Source organism: Dendrobates tinctorius, unplaced genomic scaffold (genome assembly GCF_039654945.1).
Source record: "Dendrobates tinctorius isolate UK_male_01 unplaced genomic scaffold, ASM3965494v1 ptg000151l, whole genome shotgun sequence".
In the NCBI taxonomy this organism is placed as follows: Eukaryota; Metazoa; Chordata; class Amphibia; order Anura; family Dendrobatidae; genus Dendrobates; species Dendrobates tinctorius.
This window is the reverse complement of record NW_027361818.1, coordinates 15,070,191-15,095,493: the sequence shown is the minus strand read 5'-3', so window position 1 is coordinate 15,095,493 and position 25,303 is coordinate 15,070,191. Positions and strand designations below refer to the sequence as shown.

Here is a 25,303-nt window from a genome sequence, read left to right as displayed (position 1 = left end):
CCCCTGCTGTGTGGATGGCAGTCTCTCCTGCTGTCACCTCATTCAAAATTCAGTAGGCCTCTGCCTACACCCTCCTATTTCCTGGGCTTCAACACAGCCAGTTGTAGTTCGGAAGTGCCGTCCACACGGAAAGAGATACTTGCTCCCGTGTCTCAGTGGGGTTCAGTAACGTCAGCTGATCCCCTGCTGTGTGGATGGCAGTCTCTCCTGCTGTAAACTCATTCAAAATACAGTAGGCCTCTGCCTACACCCTCCTATTTCCTGGGCTTCAACACAGCCAGTTGTAGTTCGGAAGTGCCGTCCACACGGAAAGAGACACTTGCTCCCGTGTCTCAGTGGGGTTCAGTAACGTCAGCTGATCCCCTGCTGTGTGGATGGCAGTCTCTCCTGCTGTAAACTCATTCAAAATACAGTAGGCCTCTGCCTACACCCTCCTATTTCCTGGGCTTCAACACAGCCAGTTGTAGTTCGGAAGTGCCGTCCACACGGAAAGAGACACTTGCTCCCGTGTCTCAGTGGGGTTCAGTAACGTCAGCTGATCCCCTGCTGTGTGGATGGCAGTCTCTCCTGCTGTAAACTCATTCAAAATACAGTAGGCCTCTGCCTACACCCTCCTATTTCCTGGGCTTCAACACAGCCAGTTGTAGTTCGGAAGTGCCGTCCACACGGAAAGAGATACTTGCTCCCGTGTCTCAGTGGGGTTCAGTAACGTCAGCTGATCCCCTGCTGTGTGGATGGCAGTCTCTCCTGCTGTCACCTCATTCAAAATTCAGTAGGCCTCTGCCTACACCCTCCTATTTCCTGGGCTTCAACACAGCCAGTTGTAGTTCGGAAGTGCCGTCCACACGGAAAGAGATACTTGCTCCCGTGTCTCAGTGGGGTTCAGTAACGTCAGCTGATCCCCTGCTGTGTGGATGGCAGTCTCTCCTGCTGTCACCTCATTCAAAATTCAGTAGGCCTCTGCCTACACCCTCCTATTTCCTGGGCTTCAACACAGCCAGTTGTAGTTCGGAAGTGCCGTCCACACGGAAAGAGATACTTGCTCCCGTGTCTCAGTGGGGTTCAGTAACGTCAGCTGATCCCCTGCTGTGTGGATGGCAGTCTCTCCTGCTGTAAACTCATTCAAAATACAGTAGGCCTCTGCCTACACCCTCCTATTTCCTGGGCTTCAACACAGCCAGTTGTAGTTCGGAACTGCCGTCCACACGGAAAGAGACACTTGCTCCCGTGTCTCAGTGGGGTTCAGTAACGTCAGCTGATCCCCTGCTGTGTGGATGGCAGTCTCTCCTGCTGTAAACTCATTCAAAATACAGTAGGCCTCTGCCTACACCCTCCTATTTCCTGGGCTTCAACACAGCCAGTTGTAGTTCGGAAGTGCCGTCCACACGGAAAGAGATACTTGCTCCCGTGTCTCAGTGGGGTTCAGTAACGTCAGCTGATCCCCTGCTGTGTGGATGGCAGTCTCTCCTGCTGTCACCTCATTCAAAATTCAGTAGGCCTCTGCCTACACCCTCCTATTTCCTGGGCTTCAACACAGCCAGTTGTAGTTCGGAAGTGCCGTCCACACGGAAAGAGATACTTGCTCCCGTGTCTCAGTGGGGTTCAGTAACGTCAGCTGATCCCCTGCTGTGTGGATGGCAGTCTCTCCTGCTGTAAACTCATTCAAAATACAGTAGGCCTCTGCCTACACCCTCCTATTTCCTGGGCTTCAACACAGCCAGTTGTAGTTCGGAAGTGCCGTCCACACGGAAAGAGACACTTGCTCCCGTGTCTCAGTGGGGTTCAGTAACGTCAGCTGATCCCCTGCTGTGTGGATGGCAGTCTCTCCTGCTGTAAACTCATTCAAAATACAGTAGGCCTCTGCCTACACCCTCCTATTTCCTGGGCTTCAACACAGCCAGTTGTAGTTCGGAAGTGCCGTCCACACGGAAAGAGATACTTGCTCCCGTGTCTCAGTGGGGTTCAGTAACGTCAGCTGATCCCCTGCTGTGTGGATGGCAGTCTCTCCTGCTGTCACCTCATTCAAAATTCAGTAGGCCTCTGCCTACACCCTCCTATTTCCTGGGCTTCAACACAGCCAGTTGTAGTTCGGAAGTGCCGTCCACACGGAAAGAGATACTTGCTCCCGTGTCTCAGTGGGGTTCAGTAACGTCAGCTGATCCCCTGCTGTGTGGATGACAGTCTCTCCTGCTGTCACCTCATTCAAAATTCAGTAGGCCTCTGCCTACACCCTCCTATTTCCTGGGCTTCAACACAGCCAGTTGTAGTTCGGAAGTGCCGTCCACACGGAAAGAGACACTTGCTCCCGTGTCTCAGTGGGGTTCAGTAACGTCAGCTGATCCCCTGCTGTGTGGATGGCAGTCTCTCCTGCTGTAAACTCATTCAAAATACAGTAGGCCTCTGCCTACACCCTCCTATTTCCTGGGCTTCAACACAGCCAGTTGTAGTTCGGAAGTGCCGTCCACACGGAAAGAGACACTTGCTCCCGTGTCTCAGTGGGGTTCAGTAACGTCAGCTGATCCCCTGCTGTGTGGATGGCAGTCTCTCCTGCTGTAAACTCATTCAAAATACAGTAGGCCTCTGCCTACACCCTCCTATTTCCTGGGCTTCAACACAGCCAGTTGTAGTTCGGAAGTGCCGTCCACACGGAAAGAGATACTTGCTCCCGTGTCTCAGTGGGGTTCAGTAACGTCAGCTGATCCCCTGCTGTGTGGATGGCAGTCTCTCCTGCTGTCACCTCATTCAAAATTCAGTAGGCCTCTGCCTACACCCTCCTATTTCCTGGGCTTCAACACAGCCAGTTGTAGTTCGGAAGTGCCGTCCACACGGAAAGAGACACTTGCTCCCGTGTCTCAGTGGGGTTCAGTAACGTCAGCTGATCCCCTGCTGTGTGGATGGCAGTCTCTCCTGCTGTCACCTCATTCAAAATTCAGTAGGCCTCTGCCTACACCCTCCTATTTCCTGGGCTTCAACACAGCCAGTTGTAGTTCGGAAGTGCCGTCCACACGGAAAGAGATACTTGCTCCCGTGTCTCAGTGGGGTTCAGTAATGTCAGCTGATCCCCTGCTGTGTGGATGGCAAAGTCTCCTGCTGCCTACACAGTCGTACCACTACTGATTTTTAACCGTGCTCCAATTAGGCCTGTGGCTCCACTGTCTCTCGTATTTCCCCTGTCCTCCAACCCTGCCAGTTACAGCTCCGAAGTGGCGTCTGCACAATCCACACTTGTTCCTGTGTTACAGGTGTTCAGTCCGATCAGTTAATCCCCTGATGTGTGTCCGGCAATGTCGCCTGCTCTGTCCACATTCCCATTATCGGAATGTGGACAGAGCAGGCGACATTGCCGGACACACATCAGGGGATTAACTGACCGGACTGAACACCTGTAACACAGGAACAAGTGTGGATTGTGCAGACGCCACTTCGGAGCTGTAACTGGCGGGGTTGGAGGACAGGGGAAATACGAAAATCAGTGAATCCACAGGCCTAAGTGGAGCTTGGTTCAAATTAGTAGTCTACAACCGATCTTAAAATTTCTTCAATGCAGCCTAAGCCTGCTCCGTGCTTGTCCCTGGGCTTCAACACAGCCAGTTGTTGCTCGGAAGTGCCGTCTTCACAGAGTAAAACACTAGCTCCTGTGTTTGTGGGGTTCAGTAACGTCAGCTGTTCCCCTGCTGTTTTGATGGCAATCTGTCCTGCTGCCTCCCAATTGACAGCACATCAGGCCTCAGCCTGCTAAGTGCTTGTCCTGGGCTCCAACATCGCCAGTTGCTGCTCATAACTGACTTTGGCACGGGTACTCCCTCCTGCCCAGCTTGGTTCCAGCCCTGCCTGCTGTTTCCGGGAAGTGTCAATGTCAGTTTGCCACCCCAAGTTGCCATGTCGTGTTGCGGTTGGGTTAGCCGAGGCTAGGGTGCCAGCAGTTTAGGTGCTTCCTATGTGGACTGCGGGTTCTGGTAAGAAAGGTTTGTTCCATAGTGCCAGTAGGACAAGCACCCCCTGTAGGACTGTGTGATTCGGTAACTGCGGCCAGCTTGCGGCATGCCAACTTTGCTTTTCAGGGGTAACTTCTGATACCCCTCCGGGTTCCAGCACCGTCAGCTGGTTCTCATCAGAGCCTTTGGCCTAGGTGCCTCCATCTCGGTATCCGAGTTCCAGCAACGTCTGCTGGTCCTTGGTAGTGCTTTGTAGCACAGGTACCTCCTGCTTAGTAACCGGGTTCCAGCACCGTCAGCTGGTCCTCGGTTGTGCCATTGGCTCTTATTCCTTCTGCTGCCCCTCCGGGTGCCAGCACTGTCAGCTGGTCCTCGCTATTTCCATTTGCTCTTGCAGCTTATGCTACCCCTCCGGGTTCCAGCACCGTCAGCTGGTTCTCGTCAGAGCCTTTGGCCTAGGTGCCTCCATCTCGGTATCCGAGTTCCGGCAACGTCTGCTGGTCCTTGGTAGTGCTTTGTAGCACAGGTACCTCCTGCTTAGTAACCGGGTTCCAGCACCGTCAGCTGGTCCTCGGTTGTGCCATTGGCTCTTATTCCTTCTGCTGCCCCTCCGGGTGCCAGCACTGTCAGCTGGTCCTCGCTATTTCCATTTGCTCTTGCAGCTTATGCTACCCCTCCGGGTTCCAGCACCGTCAGCTGGTTCTCGTCAGAGCGTTTGGCCTAGGTGCCTCCATCTCGGTATCCGAGTTCCGGCAACGTCTGCTGGTCCTTGGTAGTGCTTTGTAGCACAGGTACCTCCTGCTTAGTAACCGGGTTCCAGCACCGTCAGCTGGTCCTCGGTAGTGCCATTGGCTCTTGTTCCTTCTGCTGCCCCTCCGGGTGCCAGTACCGTCAGCTGGTTCAAGAGGACAAAGAACAGGAAGACAACCACCAAGATGCAGAACAACAAGAGAGAGAAGACAAAGAAGCATAAAAAAAACAAAGCAGAAGAACATTAAGCATAAGACTAATACTCTGAGCAAATGATATTATCTTATTTATAAGCAGAAGAAGACTAAGCAGTGTATGGGGGTGAGTCCGTTCCTCCTCGTGGTGCCCCTGGAAAAGGCCTGCTTCTGCAGGCCAAACTGAACGCGGACAAATCCTGTTGTAAATCTTTTGTGACAGGCAGAACGGAAGGTGTAAACTTCTAACTTTTCTAGATAACAACTACAGGAATGCCTGACACAAACAAGAATATGATGAAGAAGAATAGGAAGAAGATGAAGAAGCTGAATATGTAGAATAATAATTGTTGAATAAGAAGAATATGAAGAATGTAAGAAAAGGAAGAAGAAGAAGAAGAAGAAGAAGAAGAAGAAGAAGAAGAATGTAAAAAAAGGAAGTAGAAGAAGAAGAAGAAGAATGTAAAAAAAGGAATAAGAAGAAGAATGTAAAAAAAGGAAGTAGAAGAAGAAGAAGAAGAATGTAAAAAAAGGAAGTAGAAGAAGAAGAAGAAGAATGTAAAAAAACGGAAGTAGAAGAAGAAGACATACATGTCTGGCAAAATATAAATGAGGCTAACATAGTCAATATCTTTGTAACTCCTAACATCTTTAAAAAAAAAAGTTTAATTCCTGCTATTCCATTTGATTGGGCTAAACCTCTATGGCTTTAATGTCTCCTCCACCTCCCACAATACATTCTACATTATTCTTAGTTGTTTTTCTTCATGTAGAATTAACCTACAAGGAAAGAAAGGTTTTTTTTAATTCCGATATTTTGGCCCCATTGACTTGCATTGGTTCCCGGTATCGGAATCGGCGATACCGATACTTTTTTTTAAGATCGGCCGATCCATTCCGATCCGATATTTTCAAGTATCGGCTGGTATCGCTCAACTCTACTCAACACTAATGATTGCACAATGCAATTACTAAGAACAAAGTTCATGAACAGCTATGGCAGCTAAAGACCCCGGGGCGGCTGCGGCAAAAATACTCGAGTTTCCTATAAACTTACATTGGGCTTGTTGCTCAGGTCGAGCACCCGAGCATTCCAATATGCTCAACTTGAGCAACGAGAACCCAAGCATTTTAGTGCTCACCCATCACTACTTTTATGCAACTTTGAAACTCAAACATTGGTATGTTTAAAAAAATATAGCAAACATTTTTCAAAAATCTGGTGCATATAAAACCACTCCAAGGAGGGACTAGATTAAATTTGCACAAAAATTTATATGCAAATTGCCTCTTCAGAAAGAAAGAGGACTTTTACTCTACAGCGCCACCTATTGGTAGTAGCGATCCTACAAGTCACAATCAACCCTTTAACGAGTCTTGTAATATGACTTAGGATACAAGCCAAATCAGAATCTCAATTTGCAGACACGGTGTTTCGAGCTGTTGGCTCTCGTCAGTGCAAAGTATGAGATCTGATTTGGCTAGGTGAGAGGCTCTGGACTAGGGTCTAGCCAAATCAGATCTCATACTTTGCACTGACGAGAGCCAACAGCTCGAAACACCGTGTCTGCAAATTGAGATTCTGATTTGGCTTGTATCCTAAGTCATATTACAAGACTCGTTAAAGGGTTGATTGTGACTTGTAGGATCGCTACTACCAATAGGTGGCGCTGTAGAGTAAAAGTCCTCTTTCTTTCTGAAGAGGCAATTTGCATATTATTTTCCCAGAGGAGCATTGCACGGCGAATAAGCCTCCTTACCTTGACAAGCCACAGCTGGCATGTCATTCTCCGCAAGGAGAAACCTTACCTCTTAGACCCTAGTCCAGAGCCTCTCACCTAGCCAAATCAGATCTCATACTTTGCACTGACGAGAGCCAACAGCTCGAAACACCGTGTCTGCAAATTGAGATTCTGATTTGGCTTGTATCCTAAGTCATATTACAAGACTCGTTAAAGGGTTGATTGTGACTTGTAGGATTGCTACTACCAATAGGTGGCACTGTAGAGTAAAAGTCCTCTTTCTTTCTGAAGAGGCAATTTGCATATTATTTTCCCAGAGGAGCATTGCACGGCGAATAAGCCTCCTTACCTTGACAAGCCACAGCCGGCATGTCACTCTCCGCAAGGAGAAACCTTACCACAAAAATTTAATGATTTTTTAAAAGTTGTAAATTTTGAATCAGGCAAAAACATTTTTAGAACCTAGAACAGTGTTCCTCAACGCCACTCCTCAAGAGCCACCAATAGGTCATGTCTTCAGGATTTCCTTTGTATTGCCCAGAAAATCTTCTCTGCAAATCCAGCTTACCTAGAAAAATTGCATAGGTAGGTGAATTTGAATCTTGCCTAATCCACTCATGCCTAGTCATCGATCTTTAAGTTTCCAAGAACACATGTTATAATGTATGAAATTATAATATTAGGATTGCAGCCATTTTTTGGGACTTTAAGGGCCTTCAAAAGGTAAAAAATGTTGATATTCTTGTACTCTTGTTACTGCTCATGTCTCTGACCCCTTTGCTCCTCATTGAAACCTGTCTGGTCCCTGTCATATCATCTCCAACTTTCGGCTGCATGTACTAATATCCTTAGTGTCAGGAACACTGCACTGCACTTGCTCACTGAGCCAGTGCGCGTGTCCTGAGAACAAAAACAGTGCTCAAAGATACCTGTGGAGCGGGCAGCAGCGGTGACGATGCATGCTCCAGGACCTGAAGCACATGACTGCTGGGGGCATGGCCTTAGCTCCACAGAGCTAGAAGCTGCAGGGAAACTCCTAGAAAGGTAACTACAGGACAATGTTACCAAGGGGCGTAGACAGAGACAGAAACCAGATCAAGCCGGGTCACAGCACGAGATAGCAGGACAGTGCCAAAGGGTTAGACAGCGTGAATAGTCAGGACATAGCAATAGATCAGAAAACCAGAACGGGCAATGGACGGTCCAATAGGGACAAACTGCAACGGAGTAACAATAGCCAAGCCAGGAGGTCAGAACCAGAGAAGACAATAGTACCAAAACGAGAGATGGAGTACAGAGTGAGGGAACAGGCCGGGTCATACACGGGAATCAAACAAGCAATGCAGAATACACGCACACCAGGGGGGTCGGTCAGACACACAGCCAGAATAACAGTATAGCTGACAAAGAATGCTAGTCTGGAGTGAGTATAAATACCCCTCCCAGATCCAAAGAGAGGCTGGCAAAAGTTAACACTGTGAGAACATGACAGTAACCATGTCCTAACCATGACAGTACCCCCCTGTTAATAGGGGGCCACTGGACGCCCAGGTTTCTCAGGGTATCTGGCATGAAAAGCCCGTACCAGTCGATCAGCATGCACCGAACTGGCCGGAACCCATGACCGATCGTCCCCGAAATATCCCTTCCAATGAATAAGGTACTGAAGTCTCCGGCGCACCCACCGTGAATCAATGATGCGCCCTACCTCGTACTCCAGTTGACCCTAAACCAACACTGGTGGAGCTACAGATGAGGGATCTTCTCTAACTGTCCCCACAGGTTTTAATAGGGACCTGTGGAAGACGTTAGATATTTTAAAGGGGGTGGGCAACTGTAATCTGTATGCCACCGGGTTGATCACCTGTACAATCTTGTTTGGGCCAATAAATTTTGGGCCCAACTTCATAGAGGGTATTTTAAGTTTGATGTTATGGGTGGACAATCAGACTTTTTCCCCCACTGTGAACACAGGACCCAACCCCCTCCTCCTGTCCGCAAAATGTTTATACTTCTTCTGGGCTTTGGAGATGTTCCCCTGCACCTCCCTCCAGAGGATTTTTAACTGTTGTACCATCCCCTCGGCACAAGGGCAATCCGAATCCATACTGGAAAATTCCCCAAACTGCGGAACGAACCCATAATTGACCTGAAAGGGAGACTTTCCGGTAGACTGATTAATACGACAGTTGAATGCAAATTCTGCCATGGGAAATACCTCACACCAGTCTTCCTGTCTGGAGGAGGCCAGGCATCTCAGAATCTGCTCCAACGAATGGTTGGTGCGTTCAGTCTGTCCATTGGATTCCGGGTGCTTGGCAGAGGAGAATGACAACGTGACCCCCAACTTCATACATAACGCTCTCCAAAACCTGGCCCCAAATTGCACATCCCTGTCCGACACCACATTCGCGGGCACTCCATGCAATCGAACAATGTGCTGTATAAACAAGCGGGCCAAGGTTTCCGCAGATGGTAACGCAGGTAATGGCACAAAGTAAGCTTGCTTAGAAAATCTATCAACCACTACCCATACCACTGAGTTGCCCTTGGAAGATGGAAGATTAGTGATAAAGTCCTTGGACAGGTGTGTCCATGGTTTATCCGGAATTGGCAAAGGCACCAATTCCCCGGTCGGCCAGAACTGATAGCTTTTAGAGCGCGCGCACACCCCACATGAATTTGCAAACCTTTTTATATCAGTACCCATAGAGGGCCACCAAAAACCCCTAGCTACTGCCCCCCAGGTAGCTGCAATACCAGGGTGTGCACTTAACACAGAATCAAGAAATTCTTGAAGGAGTGTGAGACAGAATTGTTCGGGTACAAACAATTTACCTGGGGGTTTATTTCTGGGAGCTTGTGCTTGTGCTTCCAGAATCTCTCTCTGTAACTCAGAGGAGATTTCAGCTACAACCACTCTCGGTTGAAGAGTGGAGGAAGGAGGTTCTGGAGGGAACACAGAATCAAAACTTCGGGATAAGGCATCTGCCTTTACATTTTTAGACCCTGGTTGGAACGTGATGGTAAAATGAAATCAAGAAAAAAAAAGTGCCCGCCGAGCCTGTCAGGGGGTCAATCTCTTCTTAGCAGACTCGATATAGGCCAGGTTTTTATGATCAGTGATGAACATAATGGGGTGAGCGGCCTCCTCCAAAAAATGCCTCCATTCTTCGAAGGCCAATTTAACCGGTAACAATTCCCTGTTACCGACATCATAGTTTCTCTCAGCCAAAGAGAACTTCTTAGAGAAAAAGGCACAGGGTTTGAGGTTAGTCAGGGTAGAGGGGCCCTGTGACAATACTGCCCCCACCCCCACCTCCGAAGCGTCGACCTCGACGATAAAAGGTCTTGACGAATCGGGTTGTACCAACACAGGGGCTGTGGTAAAACACTTCTTTAGTGTAAGGAAGGAATTTTTTGCAGCCATGGACCAATTTTTTGCATCTGCCCCTTTAAGAGTGAGGTCCGTCAAGGGTTTCACTACCTTCGAGAACCCTTTAATGAACTTCCTATAATAATTAGCGAAGCCCAGAAATCGCTGCAACCCCTTCAGGTCATGAGGCTGCACCCAATCGGTAATGGCCTGAACCTTCCCTGGATCCATGCGGAATCCCTCCCCGGATACAATTACACCCAGAAAAGACAGTTCTTGCATAAAAAATGAGCACTTCTCCAGCTTAGCATGCAAATGGTTCTCACGGAGTCTCATAAGAACCGTACGTAAATGGTGTGTGACTGACTGTCCTCAGAGTATATCAAGATGTCATCCAAGTAGATGACTACATAACTTCCAATCAAGTCAGAAAAAACAACATTAATGAAGTTCTGAAAAACAGCAGGAGCGTTAGTGAGGCCGAAGGGCATAACTAGGTTTTCAAACAGCCCCTCCGTTGTCAGGAACGCTGTTTTCCATTCGTCCCCTTCCCGGATCCTAATAAGCTTATAAGCCCCTCGTAGATTGAGCTTAGAAAACCATTTGGCCCCCGTGAGTTGGTTGCATAGATCAGGAATCAACGGGAGAGGGTACGTGTTCTTAACAGTAATTTTTTTCAGTTCCCGAAAGTCAAGGCACGGTCGCAACCCACCATCTTTTTTCTTTACAAAGAAAAACCCCGCTGCCACGGGTGAGACCGAGGGCCGAATATGCCCCTTGTGAAGGCTCTCTTTGATGTACTCTTTCAAAGCTTGGCGCTCATTCACGGACAAATTAAACAAACAAGCCTTGGGTAATTTGGCTAAAGGTACTAAATCGATAGCACAATCAAATGGTCTATGTGGTGGTTGCACCTCAGCCTCGCTTTCGGAAAATACATCTTCAAAGTCTCTCAGGTACTCCGGAATACCCTCCAGACCGACAGACGACACAGATACAGATCTTATCGGATTGACAAAAGGAACCGGGTTACAACACAGACCATTATCATTACATCCCCATCGGATGATCTCCCCCTTCACCCAATCAATGAGAGGATTGTGGTGTTGCAACCAGGGCATCCCCAATACCAGTCCTGCAGGCAGATTATTCATAATGAAACAACTTAACTTCTCTACATGAGTGGAACCCATTTTCATAGAAAAAACTTCAGACATAAAGCAAATTCCATCCGGGGTAAGGGGATGAATCAACAGCCACAATTTTAACAGGGTCTTTTAACCTGACTGTCCCTATCTTATAAGGAGTCACAACTTGGGCATCAATCACATTAATGGAGGAACCACAGTCAACAAAGGCGGTAGTCATAACAGGACCACCAGCAAGTTCCAATTCAACCTGGAGCACCATCTTTGTACATGAGAAAAAATGTACCTGGGAGTCTGGACAACCTCTTCGTTTGTTGCCCAGACTCAGTTGTTTCTCTGATGGTTTCTCTGAAGAAGGGCAGGAGGGGCAATTCCTTTTCCAATGTCCAGAGGCTCCACAGTAAAAGCATAGTAGGTTGTCTCTATGGTGCCTCCTCTCTTTCTCCTTAACCGAGACTGATCCAACCTCCATGGGCTCAGAAACAGGTGCAGTGTCACACAATTTGGGGTACAAGGGAGACTCTTGTTGCATCATTCCTCTAGCACGGAGTCTCCGGTCCATACGGACTCCCTGCGTCATGGCATCCTCCAGGGTATCAAGGGGAGGATGTAATGCCAGAGCGTCCTGCAGACGGTCAGACAGACCCCTGCGGAACAACCCCCTCAGGGCAGCGTCGTTCCAGGATACTTCGGCGGTCCAACGTCTAAACTCTGAGCAGAACCATTCAGCAGAGTGCCTCCCCTGTGTCACACTCATCACCATATACTCTGCCAGACGCACTCTATCAGGCTCATCATAAATGTGCCCCAGAGCCGCAAAGAACAAATTCACAGACATACGTTCAGGAGCAGAGGAAGAGAGAGAGAAAGCCCATACCTGTGGAGCCCCCGAAAGTAGAGAAATGATGACCCCCACCCTCTGGAACTCATCCCCGGAGGAGCGGGGCCTCAGAGAAAAAAAAAGCTTGCATCCTTCTCTGAACGACCTGAACTCCCTTTTATCCCCTGAGAAAGGGTCTGTCAATTTGACCGGAGATTCAAGAGATGCCAGTGACACATCTCTATCCCCAGCACTAGAAGCCCCTGCAGTGACAGCCCCCTGCACAGTATCCACAAACTGTAGCTGGGTATGAGCTATTGTGCACTGTTCCACATTAAATTTGTGGAACATATGGGTCAGGTGCTTGACCTGATCAGCCAAAGCTCTCATACAAGCTTCCATGAGGATAACACACTTTTTTTTTTCTTCAGAAAAAAAAAAGCTGAAATGGTCAGCTACAATGTCAGGAACACCGCACTGCACTTGCTCACTGAGCCAGTGCGCGTGTCCTGAGTACAAAAACAGTGCTCAAAGATACCTGTGGAGCGGGCAGCAGCGGTGACGATGCATGCGCCAGGACCTGAAGCACATGACTGCTGTGGGTGTGGCCTAAGCTCCACAGAGCTAGGACCTGGAGGGAAATGCCTAGAAAGGTAACTACAGGACAATGTTACCAAGGGGCATAGACAGAAACAGAAACCAGATCAAGCTGGGTCAAAGCACGAGATAGCAGGACAGTACCAAAGGGTTAGACAGAGCGAATAGTCAGGACGTAGCAATAGATCAGAAAACCAGAACGGGCAATGAATGGTACAATAGGGACAAACTGCAACGGAGTAACAATAGCCAAGCCAGGACATCAGAACCGGAGAAGACAATAGTACCAAAATGAGAGACAGGGTACAGAGTGAGGGAACAGGCCGGGTCATACACGGGAATCAAACAAGTAATGCAGAATACACACACACCAGGGGGGTCGGTCAGACACACAGCCAGAATAACAGTATAGCTGACAGAGAATGCTAGTCTGGAGTGAGTATAAATACCCCTCCCAGATCCAAAGAGAGGCCGGCAAAAGTTAACCCTGTGAGAACAGGACATTAACCATGTCCTAACCATGACACTTAGACCTTTCACACTGAGCTGGAACGTCCGGCTCTGATGAGGCCTGGTATGGTTCTGGGAATGTATGAGTAAAGTCAGGACGAACATCGAGATTTCATTACATCTTTTATTCTTTGTGCAGAATTCTCTCAGGCTTCATCAGAGCTGGAATTTCCCGCTGGTGTGTTAGACCCCTGAGGATCGTAGAACCAGAAAATGCGACAAGGACTGGACGGGTGACCGTGAGGAAGAAGGGACTGTAGAGGTGAGTATAAGAATTCATTTTTTATTCTTTACATATTATTTCTATTATGTTCTGCGGTCTAGAGACCCTAGAGAATTAAATGGGATATTAACCCCTTCAACCCCAAGGGTGGTTTGCACGTTCATGACCGGGCCAATTTTTACAATTCTGACCACTGTACCTTTATGAGGTCATAACTCTGGAACGCTTCCATTGATCCCGGTGATTCTGACATTGTTTTCTCGTGACATATTGTACTTCATGTTAGTGGTAAAATTTCATTCAAATAACTTGCGTTTATTTGTGAAAAAAATGGAAATTTGGCAAAAATTTTGAAAATTTCGCAATTTTCCAACTTTGAATTTTTATGCCCTTAAATCACAGAGATACGGCACACAAAAAACTTGATAAGTAACATTTCCCACATGTTTACTTTACATCAGCACAATTTTGGAACCAAAATTTTTTTTTGTTAGGAAGTTATAAGGGTTAAAAGTTGACCAGCGATTTCTCATTTTTACAACACCATTTTATTTTTAGGACCACATCACATTTGAAGCCACTTTGAGGGGTCTATATGATAGAAAATACCCAAAAGTGACACCATTCTAAAAACTGAACCCCTTAAGGTGCTCAAAACCACATTCAAGAAGTTTATTAACCCATTAGGTGCGTCACAGGAATTTTTTTGAATATTTAAAAAGAAATGAACATCTAACTTTTTTCACAAAAAAATACTTCAGGTTCAATTTTTTTTATTTTACCAAGGGTAACAGGAGAAATTGGACTGCAAAAGTTATTGTGCAATTTGTCCTGAGTACGCTGATACCTGATTTGTGGGGGGGAACGACTGTTTCAGCGCATGGCAGAGCTCAGAATGGAAGGAGCGCCGTTTGACTTTTTCAATGCAAAATTGGCTGGAATTCAGATCGGATGCCATGTCACGTTTGGAGAGTCCCTGATGTACCTAAACAGTGGAAACCCCCTACAAGTGACCCCATTTTGGAAACTAGACCCACCAAGGAACTTATCTAGATATGTGGTGAGAACTTTGAACCCACAAGGGCTTTACAGAAGTTTATAACGTACAGCGGTACAATTAAAAAATCATATTTTTTTCCACATAAATGATCTTTTCACCCCAATTTTTATTTTCCCAAGGGTAACAGGACCCTAAAAGTTATTGTGCAATTTGTCCTGAGTACGCTGATACCCCACATGTGGGGGTAAACCACTATTTGGGCGCATGGCAGAGCTCGGAAGGGAAGCAGTGCCATTTGACGTTTTTGGCTGGAATTGAGATCGGACACCATGTCGCGTTTGGAAAACCCCTGATGTACCAAAACAGTGGAATTCCCCCACAAATGACACCATTTTGGAAACTAGACCCCCTAAGGAACTTATCTAGATGTGTGGTGAGAACTTTGAACCCCCATGGGCTTCACAGAAGTTTATAACATAAAGCCATACAATTAAAAAATCATATTTTTTCCACAAAAATGATCTTTTCACCCTCAATTCTTATTTTTCCAAGGGTAACAGGACCCTAAAAGTTATTGTGCAATTTGTCCTGAGTACGCTGATACCCCACATGTGGGGGTAAACCACTATTTGGGCGCATGGCAGAGCTCGGAAGGGAAGCAGCGCCATTTGACGTTTTTGGCTGGAATTGAGATCGGACACCATGTCGCGTTTGGAAAACTCCTGATGTACCAAAACAGTGGAAACCCCCCACAAATGACACCATTTTGGAAACTAGACCCCCTAAGGAACTTATCTAGATGTGTGGTGAGCACTTTGACCCCCCCAGTGCTTCACAGAAGTTTATAATGCCCGGGCGTGAAAATAAATAATTCGTATTTTTTCCACAAACATGATCTTTTAGTCACCATTTTTTTATTTTCCCAAGGGTACCAGGAGAAATTGGACCCCAAAAGTTGTTGTCCAATTTGTCCTGAGTATGCTGATACCCCATATGTGGGAGAAAACTACTGTATGGGCACACGTCGGGGCTCGGAAGGGAAGTAGTGACGTTTTGGAATGCAGACTTTGATGGAATGGTCTGCGGGTGTCATGTTGCATTTGGAGAGCCCCTAATGTACCTAAACAGTGGAAACCCCCCACAAATGACACCATTTTGTAAACTAGACCCCCCAAGGAACTTATCTAGATGTGTGGTGAGCACTTTGAACCCCCCAGTGCTTCAAAGAAGTTTATAACGCCCGGGCGTGAAAATAAAAAATTCTTATTTTTTCCACAAACATGATCTTTTAGTCACCATTTTTTTATTTTCCCAAGGGTACCAGGAGAAATTGGACCCCAAAAGTTGTTGTCCAATTTGTCCTGAGTATGCTGATACCCCATATGTGGGAGAAAACTACTGTATGGGCACACGTCGGGGCTCGGAAGGGAAGTAGTGACGTTTTGGAATGCAGACTTTGATGGAATGGTCTGCGGGTGTCATGTTGCCTTTGGAGAGCCCCTAATGTACCTAAACAGTGGAAACCCCCCACAAATGACCCCATTTTGAAAACTAGACCCACTAAGGAACTTATCTAGATGTGAGGTGAGCACTTTGAACCCCCAAGGTCTTCACTGAAGTTTATAATGCCAGGGCATGAAAATAAAAAAATCGTATTTTTTCCAGAAACATGATCAATTAGTCCCCAATTTTTTCATTTTCCCAAGGGTAACAGGAGAAATTGGACCCCCAAAAGTTGTTGTCCAATTTGGCCTGAGTACGCTGACACCCCATATGTGGGAGAAAACTACTGTATGGACACACGTCGGGGCTCGGAAGGGAAGCAGTGACGTTTTGGAATGCAGACTTTGATGGAATGGTCTGCGGGTGTCATGTGCGTTTGGAGAGCCCCTGATGTACCTAAACTATTGAAACTCCCCACAAGTGACCCCATCTTGGACAATAGACCCCCCACGGAACTTATCTAGATGTGTGGTGAGCACTTTGAACCCCCAAGTGTTTCACAGAAGTTTATAACACTCGGACGTGAAAATAAAAAAATCATTTTTTTCCACAAAAATGATATTTTTGCCCCCAATTTTTTATTTTCCTAAGGGTAACAGGAGAAATTGGACCCCAAAAATTGTTTTGCAATTTGTCTAGAGTAGGCTGATACCCTACATGTGGGGGTAAAACACTGTTTGGGCGCATGGCAGAGCTTGGAAGGGAAGGAGCACCATTTGACTTTTTCAACTCAGAATTGGCTGGAATTGAGATCAGACGCCATGTTGCATTTGGAGAGCCCCTGATGTGCCCAAACAGTGGAAACCCCCAATTATAACTCCAACCCTAACCCCAACACACCCTTAACCCTAATCTGAGCCCTAACCCTAGCCCTAACCCTAGCCCTAACCCTAGCCCTAACCTTAGCCCTGAACCTAACCCTAACCCTAGCCCTAACCCTAGCCCTAACCCTAACCCTAGCCCTAACCCTAAGGCTGTGTGCACACGCTGCGGATTTTGCTGCGGTTCCGCACCGGTTTTGGCTGCTGCGGACCCGCAGCAGTTTCTGCTGCGGTGTACAGTACCATGATTCCCTATGGGAATCAAAAACCGCAGTGCAGACGGTGCGGAATTTTCCGCGCGGATTATCTGCGGTTTTCAATCCGCAGAAAGAATTGACATGTCAATTCTTTCTGCGGATTCTCCTGCGGTTTGCCATCTCCTCTATTGAGGAGATGAAAGACCGCAGGACAAAACCGCAGAGCAATCCGCAGGTAAAACCGCAGGTCTTTTGACCTGCGGTTTCACCTGCGGATTTTATAAAATCCGCGCGGATGAATCCGCACCTAATCCGCAGCGTGTGCACACAGCCTTACCCTAACGGGAAAATGGAGATAAATACTTTTTTTTTAGTTTTATTATTTTTCCCTAACTAAGGGGGTGATAACGGGGGGTTTGACTTACTATTTATGGCGGTTTTTATGTTTGGCAGCTGTCACACGCTAAAAGATGCTTTTTATTGTAAAATAGTTTTTGCATCACCACATTTTGAGAGCTATAATTTTTCCGTATTTTGACCCACTGAGACATGTGAGGTCTTATTTTTTGCGGGACGAGTTGACGTTTTTATTGTTACCATTTTCGGACATGTGACATTTTTTGATCGCTTTTTATTCCTATTTTTGGGACGCAGAATGAACAAAAAGCAGCGTTTCATGAATTTCTTTTGGGGGGGTGCGTTTACACCGTTCCGCGTGCGGTAAAATTGATATAGCCCTTTTATTCTTCGGGTCAGTACGGTTACAGCGATACCTCATTTAGGTTGTTTTTTTATGTTTTTGTCGGTTTTATGCAATGAAAACTATTTTATATAAAAAATAATTATTTTTGCATCGCTTTATTCTGTGAGCTATAACTTTTTTATTTTTTCGCTGATGATGCTGTGTGGCAGCTCGTTTTTTGCGGGACAAGATGTCGTTTTCAGCGGTGCCATGGATATTTATATGCGTCTTTTTGATCGCGCGTTATTACACTTTTTGTTTGGCGGTATGATAATAAATCATTATTTTTTGCTTCGCTTTTTATTTTTATTTTTTAAGGGGTTCACTAAAAGGGTTAACTAATGGGACAGTTTTATAGGGCGGGTCATTACGGACGCGGCGATACCTAATATGTGTACTTTTATTGTTTTGTTTTTTTATTATTTCCAAAAAATGGATTTATTGAGGGAATATTTTTTTTTTTTTCTAATTTATTTGGCGATTTTTTTAAATTTATTTTTACATTTTTTTTTAATTTTTTTTTACTTTATTACATAGTCCCAGGTGGGACATCACTGTCCTGTGACAGATCGCTGATCTGTCACATCACAGATCACTGTGACAGATCAGCAGTCTGTCACAGGCATTGAAGAAGACTTCCTCTTGCCTGCGCTTTGCAGGCACTGAGGAAGCCAGCTTCCTCAGGTCCCCGAAGGCCCCCATCGACATCTTGGATTCGGGGGCCTGGAGGATAGGAGCCCCTCGCAGCAGCGCTGCACATTGCGCTGCCGTGGGGGGCTCAGGGAAGCACGGAGGGAGCCCCCTCCCTGCCGATACTTCCCTTTAACTCCCGGTACACCGCGATCATGTTTGATCGCGGTGTGCAAGGGGTTAACGTGTCGGGGGCGGTCCGTGACCGCCCCTGACACATAGTGCCGGGTGTCAGCTGTGATAATCAGCTGACACCCGGCCGCGATCAGCGGCGCTCACCACGTGGGTGCCGCTGATCGCGGTAGACGTACTATCCTGTCCACGGTCATACGGGCCCGGGTACCGTGGACGGGATAGTACGTCGCATGTCAGGAAGGGGTTAAATACAAATAATGGAAATTCCTTGGAAAATCCTTGCAAAAAGGCGAAATTACATTTTTATTGATTTAATCTTTAGTCATCAATGTTTAAGTGTCCGATAACCTCATTTAGTATTTGTGAAATATAAAATTAGATGATTTATTAAGTTCTCTTACTTTATATGAAATGGGAGGAATATTTCATGATTCCTAAATTACTGTATACGCGGCAACAATTCACTCATGAGATTAGTCACAGAATCACGCAAGTGTCACACTTTCACAGCCACTTGGTAACTGACTTTCAAAAATACGAGTTGCGGACTGCCGTAGTCTTATGGCCCAATACTCCGAGGGTCATCTCCACGTGGGGCTTATCAGCATCGATAAATCTGTGTATGGCTGATTGCAGACGTACTTTTGGCCCTGCGGATTTTTCCGCGCAGAATGGAAGAAATCCGCAGGTCAAATGACCTGCATTTTTCCTGCGGATTTCTTCCATTTTTGATGCGGTTTATGTGCGGTTTTCCCCCTGCGGATTTGGTGACAGGGGAGATGGAAAACCGCACAAAAGAAGTAACATGTTGCGGATTCTGTACCGCGGGAAAACCGCACGGAAAAATCCGCAGCGTCTGCACAGCGTTTTTTTTTTACATTGATTTTAAGGCTACTGTACATCACAATGCAGAAATGCAACGTTTCTGCGTGGTAAAATCCGCAGCGGAACCGCTGCAAATCTGCATCGTGTGCACACAGCCTATGAGGAATTTTTTCTACATATAGATTACTTCGGTCTTTTAATGCTTTTATCATTTACATAATTCACTTTCTTACATGAAGGAGACTTCAATCAGTTTCTCTTGTTTTCAGTGTATTCACTGAAAATGTGCAACGTCAACCAGACTGAAGTCACAGAGTTCCTGCTCCTTGGATTTAAAGGTCTATATAAATACAAATTTCTGCTCTTCATCCTTTTCCTCTTCTGTTACCTGATGATACTGGCTGGAAACCTCCTTATCAATGAGTGATCAATGAGTGGAACAAGCTGCCGTGATCAATGAGTGGAACAAGCTGCCACGAGAAGTGGTGAGTTCTCCTTCAATGGAAGTCTTCAAACAGAGGCTGGACAGACATCTGACTGGGATGATTTAGCGAATCCTGCTTTGAGCAGGGGGTTGGACCAGATGGCCCAGGAGGTCCCTTCCAACTCTACGATTCTATGATTCTATGATTCTATTATAGTGTTGGTGTCCACCAAGCACAACCTCAGTACCCCAATGTTCTACTTTCTCAAGCATCTAGCTGTGGCCGATATCATTTCCACTACAACCATTGTGCCCATGATGTTAAATGTAATTCTATATGACATGAAGGAGGTGCCAGTGAGGATCTGCATCTTCCAGCTCCATATGGTATATATATTTGGTTTTAACCCGATTAATCTGATCACTATAATGTCTTATGATCGGTACTTGGCCATTTGCCGCCCGATGCGCTACAATTCTATAATGCAACCTCATGTTTGCTTCAAGATGGTTCTTGGCTCCTGGTTTTTTATCTTTGTCCTTTCCTTTGAGATGATTTTTGTTTGGCAGCTGGAGTTTTGTCGTAATAACACAATAGACCACTTCTTCTGTGACTTTAGAATACTTTTTGAATTGACTACCTCCGACACTCACCTCTTGACTTTGGTTGACTATGTAGTAACCATCATTGGAGGTATCATCCCTTTTGCTTTAACTCTTATCAGCTATTTGAGTATTTTCTTCGTCATAATGATCCTTTCATCCACCAGTGGCTTGTCAAAAGCCTTCTCCACATGTGGCTCCCATCTCACCACTGTATGCATCTACTATGGAACTCTCATCATGATTTACATGATACCATCCAATGACAGATCATTGAACACGAACAAGTTCTTATCTCTGCTGTACATTGTGGTGTCTCCAATGATGAATCCCATCATTTACAGCCTGAAGAATCAGGAGATCAGGAGAACTCTTCAACAAATGTTTAGAAAATGATAAGGATATATTTAAATGCAGCACACATCTATGAGACTATCTTAGCTGATTACTGTATTTCCAGATTTCCAGATGAGAAAGGGAGGAATTATAGATTTGTCTTCTGGATTTACTTGACAAAATATTCACAATATATCATGGATGAAATGATTCAATGACAACATTTATTTCAGTAGATGTCATATTTTCTTTTTTTACACAGTTCCTCTATATATCTTTTTTTAAAGAAGCATGCCTCTTCCCATCAAAGTTTTTATTCACTTGTAATATTGCAGTCTTCCTATTATATGGCACTGTTTACTGACAATTGCTCATTTTTCCCTAATTAATTAATTGTTTTCTTTTGACCTAAGACAACACGTGATTAAAAGCTGACAATCTAAATCCTTCCGAGTTCTATTTATATAAACAGGTGGTCTTTTTTCCCTTTATGAATCATAAGTCACTTCAAAAGTCCCTGGCAGGAGGATGAAGCAGCTGGGTTAGGAGTTAAAGAGGGGAATGATTTTTGCAGGGAAAAGAGATTTCCTGTGTCTACCTAGAGCAGAAAAATGGAGAAAAATTAGCTGGGTAGAAAGGAAAAATGAACAATTGTACGCACATAGTTCTGTATAAAATGATAATTGCAATATATTAAGAGGATAAAAACTTTGATGGGAAGAGGAGGGCTTCTTTAACCTTGTTCATTGCTACATAAGTGAGTGTAACTTGCTGAAACTATAGATTGTTACATACATCAAGATATCATAGAATAGAATGTTAGAGTTGGAGGGGACCTCCATGGTCATTGTATCCAAACCTGTTGTGAATTCCCTTGCTCTGACTTCTGAGCAGAAGCTCCCTCTGCTCCCTCTGGTGGTTACTGGGAGTAGTGGAACTGGCCAGGATGATGGAAGTTTCCCACCTGATGACGATAATTGGGAAACTGGGATTACTGGCTGGGAGCATATAACTGAGCTGGCTGCTCTTGGTATTTGCTTGTGATTTCCTCCTTGTGCATTTGGAATTCTTTTTTCTCCTGCCTGATCTGCATGGTTCAGTTAAGTGATTCTTTTGCTAATCCTTTGCATCTAATCTGGTTGTGCCTTTTTTTTGCTTTCTGCTTTGTTGCTAGGGTTCAGCGTACTCCCTGCTGGGGGCAGCGCTGGGCCCCACTCCATATGTTACAGCTTGTGTCAGTTTGTTCAGTCCTCTGTTATGGTAGTATCTTTTGTTTGCTTCCAGTCCATACCAGAGTGCTGATCTAGTGGGGGTGATGTTGTGTGGCCTTAGGTTTTTTGTATATCAGATGTGTTGGATTTTTTTAGGGTTTTGTGCGTGATTGCAGACAGTATCATTTCTGTCCTGTCCTGTCTAGACAGCTTGGGCTCCACCGTTTGCTCAGTTTGTTCTCTGCCTGTGTTTGTGTCTCATCTTGTCCCACCAACAATATATGTTTGGGGGTTGTCTATTCCTTTGGGGATCTGCTCCGGGGCAGTTTAGATTTCACCTTTCTGGCTTTAGGCATAGCTAGTTCTCTGGCTGTGCTGAGGTGTCTAGAGCATCGTAGGCACGCTCCACGGCTATTGCTAGTTGTGTTGATAGGATCAGGGGCTGCAATTCGCTTAGTTACCAACCTCTCTGGTTTTCTCGTGGCTTAGCCTGTTCCTGCCATCCTCCTTGGTGACCCATTCATAACAGAATCATCAGTCTAACCGTAGACTCTAGGGTACTCAAAAGAAGGAAAGAATTGTAAAAAAAAAAAAAAAAAAAGTGTCCGAATTTTTTTAGATATATTTTTTCCTCTTTTTCTCTGGGGCCGTAGGAGGATTTTTTCCTTAATGGGGACTAAGCAATTGTCCGATCATGTTGAGCACCTCGCTGCTGAAGTGCGGGGAATTTCTGCCTATCTCGCTCAATCATCTGCTGTAGAACCAAACATCCCTACTCCTGATGTGTTTTCGGGGGATTGGTCAAAATTTTTCAATTTCAAGGATAACTGTAAACTATTTCTTGCTTTGAAACCTAATTCATCGGGGAGCTCGCTGCAGCAGGTTAAAATTGTCATCTCCCTGCTGTGCAGTGATCCCCAGGATTGGCCATTTTCTCTAACACCTGGAGATCCTATTCTGGCTAATGTTGATGCAATTTTTCAAGCCCTGCGGTTGTTGTATGATGAACCTAATTCTATTGATCAAGCTGAGAAGACCTTAATAGCATTGAACCAGGGTCAGGATGCTGCGGAGTTATATTGCCAGAAGTTCCGAAAGTGGGCAGTCCTTACTAAATGGAATGATGATGCCATAGCAGCTCTTTTTCAGAAAGGTCTGGCAGAAACTGTAAAAGATGTTATGGTGGGATTTCCTGTCCCCTCTGGTCTTAACGACTCCATGTCATTAGCCATTCAAATTGATCGACGTTTACGTGAACGTAAAAGTACGCGAGAGGCGGTGCTGCCTTTTGAACAAACTTCTGAACCCATCCAATGTGATAGGGTTTTGTCTAGGGCACTACGTCAAGAGTTCAGAAGCCACAATAAGTTATGCTTCTTTTGTGGGGAAGCCTCTCATGTTATTTCTGTCTGCCCTAAACGAGAAAAACATTTTGCTCACACATTTGCGGTGGGCAGTGTACAGCCTAAGTTACTGTTGGCAGTTTCCTTGATCTGCTCCTTGTCTACATTTTCTGCTAAAGCCTTTGTTGATTCAGGAGCAGCCTTGAATCAGATGGATCTTGACTTTGCCAAATGTTGTGGTTCCCCCATGGTGCCCCTGAGGAGCCCTATTCCCTGGAGGGGGATTGATGCTACCCCTTTGGTGGAGAATAAACCCCAGTTTTAGACCCAGGTAATAATGCAGGTCGCCCCGGACCATAAAGAGAATTGTAAATTTTTGGTGTTGCACAATTTACATGATATTTTTGTACTGGGTTTTCCTTGGTTGCAAACCCATAATCCTGTTTTGGATTGGAAATCTGTGTCTGTGGTGAGTTGGGATTGTCAATGTGCTCCTAGTGACACTCCTGTTTTCTCTACCTCTCCCCAGTCTCATGATGTTCCTGACTATTTGGCTGATTTGTCTGATGTATTTAGTGAGAGTAAGTCCTTGTCTTTGCCTCCTCATATGAGTTATAACTGCGCAATTGAGTTAATTCCCGGTTGTAAATTTCCCAAGGGTCGGCTTTCCAACTTATCGGTACCTGAACATGATGCTATGCGATCTTATATCAAGGAATCCATGGAGAAGGGTCATTATCAGACCATGCTCTTCGCCTTTGGGTGCTGGTTTTTTTGTGGCCAAAAAAGATGGCTCATTAAGGCCATGTATTGACTATCGTTCCCTTAGCAAAATCACTATCAGTACCCGTTACCCCTGATTTCTGATTTATTTTCCAGAGTTAAAAGTGCTTGTTGGTTTACCAAACTTGACCTCAGGGGGGGATATAATCTTATTCACATCAAGCATGGGGATGAATGGAAGACGGCGTTTAATACTCCAGAGGGACATTTTGAGTACCTGGTGATGCCTTTTGGGCTCACTAATGCCCCTTCCGTCTTCCAATCGTTTATGAATGATATTTTCCGGGACCTTGTGAATAAGTTTTTGATCATTTATCTGGATGATATTTTGATTTTTCCCAGTGATTAGGATTCTCATGTGAAACATGTCCGGACTGTGTTCCGGATTTTGAGGGAAAATACTCTGTATGTTAAGGGATCGAAATATCTTTTTTGGTGTACAGAGTATTTCATTTTTGGGATTAATTTTGTCCCCGTCTGCTATTGAAATGTACCCGACCAATGTACAGGCCATTTATGATTGGGATCAGCCCACTTCTCTGAAGGCTCTTCAGAAGTTTTTTGGGTTTTGCTAATTTCTACCGTAAATTTATAAGTAATTTTTCTGGTATTGTTAAACCTCTGATGGATTTGACAAAAGAGGGCGCTGATGTGGTGAATTGGTCTCCAGAGGCAGTCTCTGCATTTCAGAAGCTTAAGCAGAGATTCACTTCTGCTCCCTTCTCCTCCGGTTCTATGGCAACCTGATGTTTCACTCCCATATCAGGTGGAAATAGATGCTTCTGAGATTGGTGCAGGAGCCATTTTGTCTCAAAGAGATCCTGTAACCTCTAAGATGAATCCATGTGCCTTCTTTTCTCAAAAATTTTCTCCATCTGAACGTAACTATGACGTGGGGATCAGAATTATTAGCCATGAAATGGGCATTTGAAGAGTGGAGACATTGGTTGGAGGGAGCTAGACATCAAGTTGTGGTCCTCACCGATCACAAGAATTTGATTTATCTTGAATCAGCCAAGCACTTGAATCCTAGACAGGATAGGTGGGCCTTGTATTTCATGCGTTTTAATTTTGTGGTCTTTCTTCCGGGCACTAAGAATGTTAAGGCGGACGCCCTTTCTAGGAGTTTCTTTGTGGATTCTCTTGATGTGACCGAGCCTACTACCATTCTAAATGAGGGAATAGTTCTTTCCACCATCTCTCCTGATTTGTGATGTGCCCTGGAGGAATTTCAGGAGGATAAACCTGAACGATACCCTATGGGAAAATTGTATGTCCCTGACCACTGGAGGAAAAAATTCATTGCTCCTCGTTGGTTGGTCATCCAGGTATCTTTGGTACCAGAGATTTGGTGAGTCGGTTGTTTTGGTGGTCTGCCTTATCTCGTGATGTCAG

General features: G+C 45.5%; 1 protein-coding gene across 1 annotated transcript; it reads left to right on the top strand.

Annotated features, from left to right (window-relative positions):
* Positions 1 to 19,491: 19,491 nt before the first annotated feature.
* On the top strand, positions 19,492 to 20,631 carry LOC141049933 (olfactory receptor 8U9-like). The gene is made up of 2 exons (XM_073546775.1): positions 19,492 to 19,622; positions 19,842 to 20,631. The coding sequence occupies exons 1-2, from the start codon at positions 19,492 to 19,494 to the stop codon at positions 20,629 to 20,631; spliced, it is 921 nt and encodes a 306-aa protein (XP_073402876.1).
* The last annotated feature ends 4,672 nt before the right edge of the window (positions 20,632 to 25,303 follow it).

Coding starts and splice junctions, on each gene's coding strand:
- LOC141049933 (XM_073546775.1), top strand. CDS start 19,492: ATGTGCAACGTCAACCAGACTGAAGTCACAGAGTTCCTGCTCCTTGGA. Junction 19,623..19,841: donor ATACTGGCTGGAAACCTCCT/TATCAATGAGTG, acceptor ATTCTATGATTC/TATTATAGTGTTGGTGTCCA.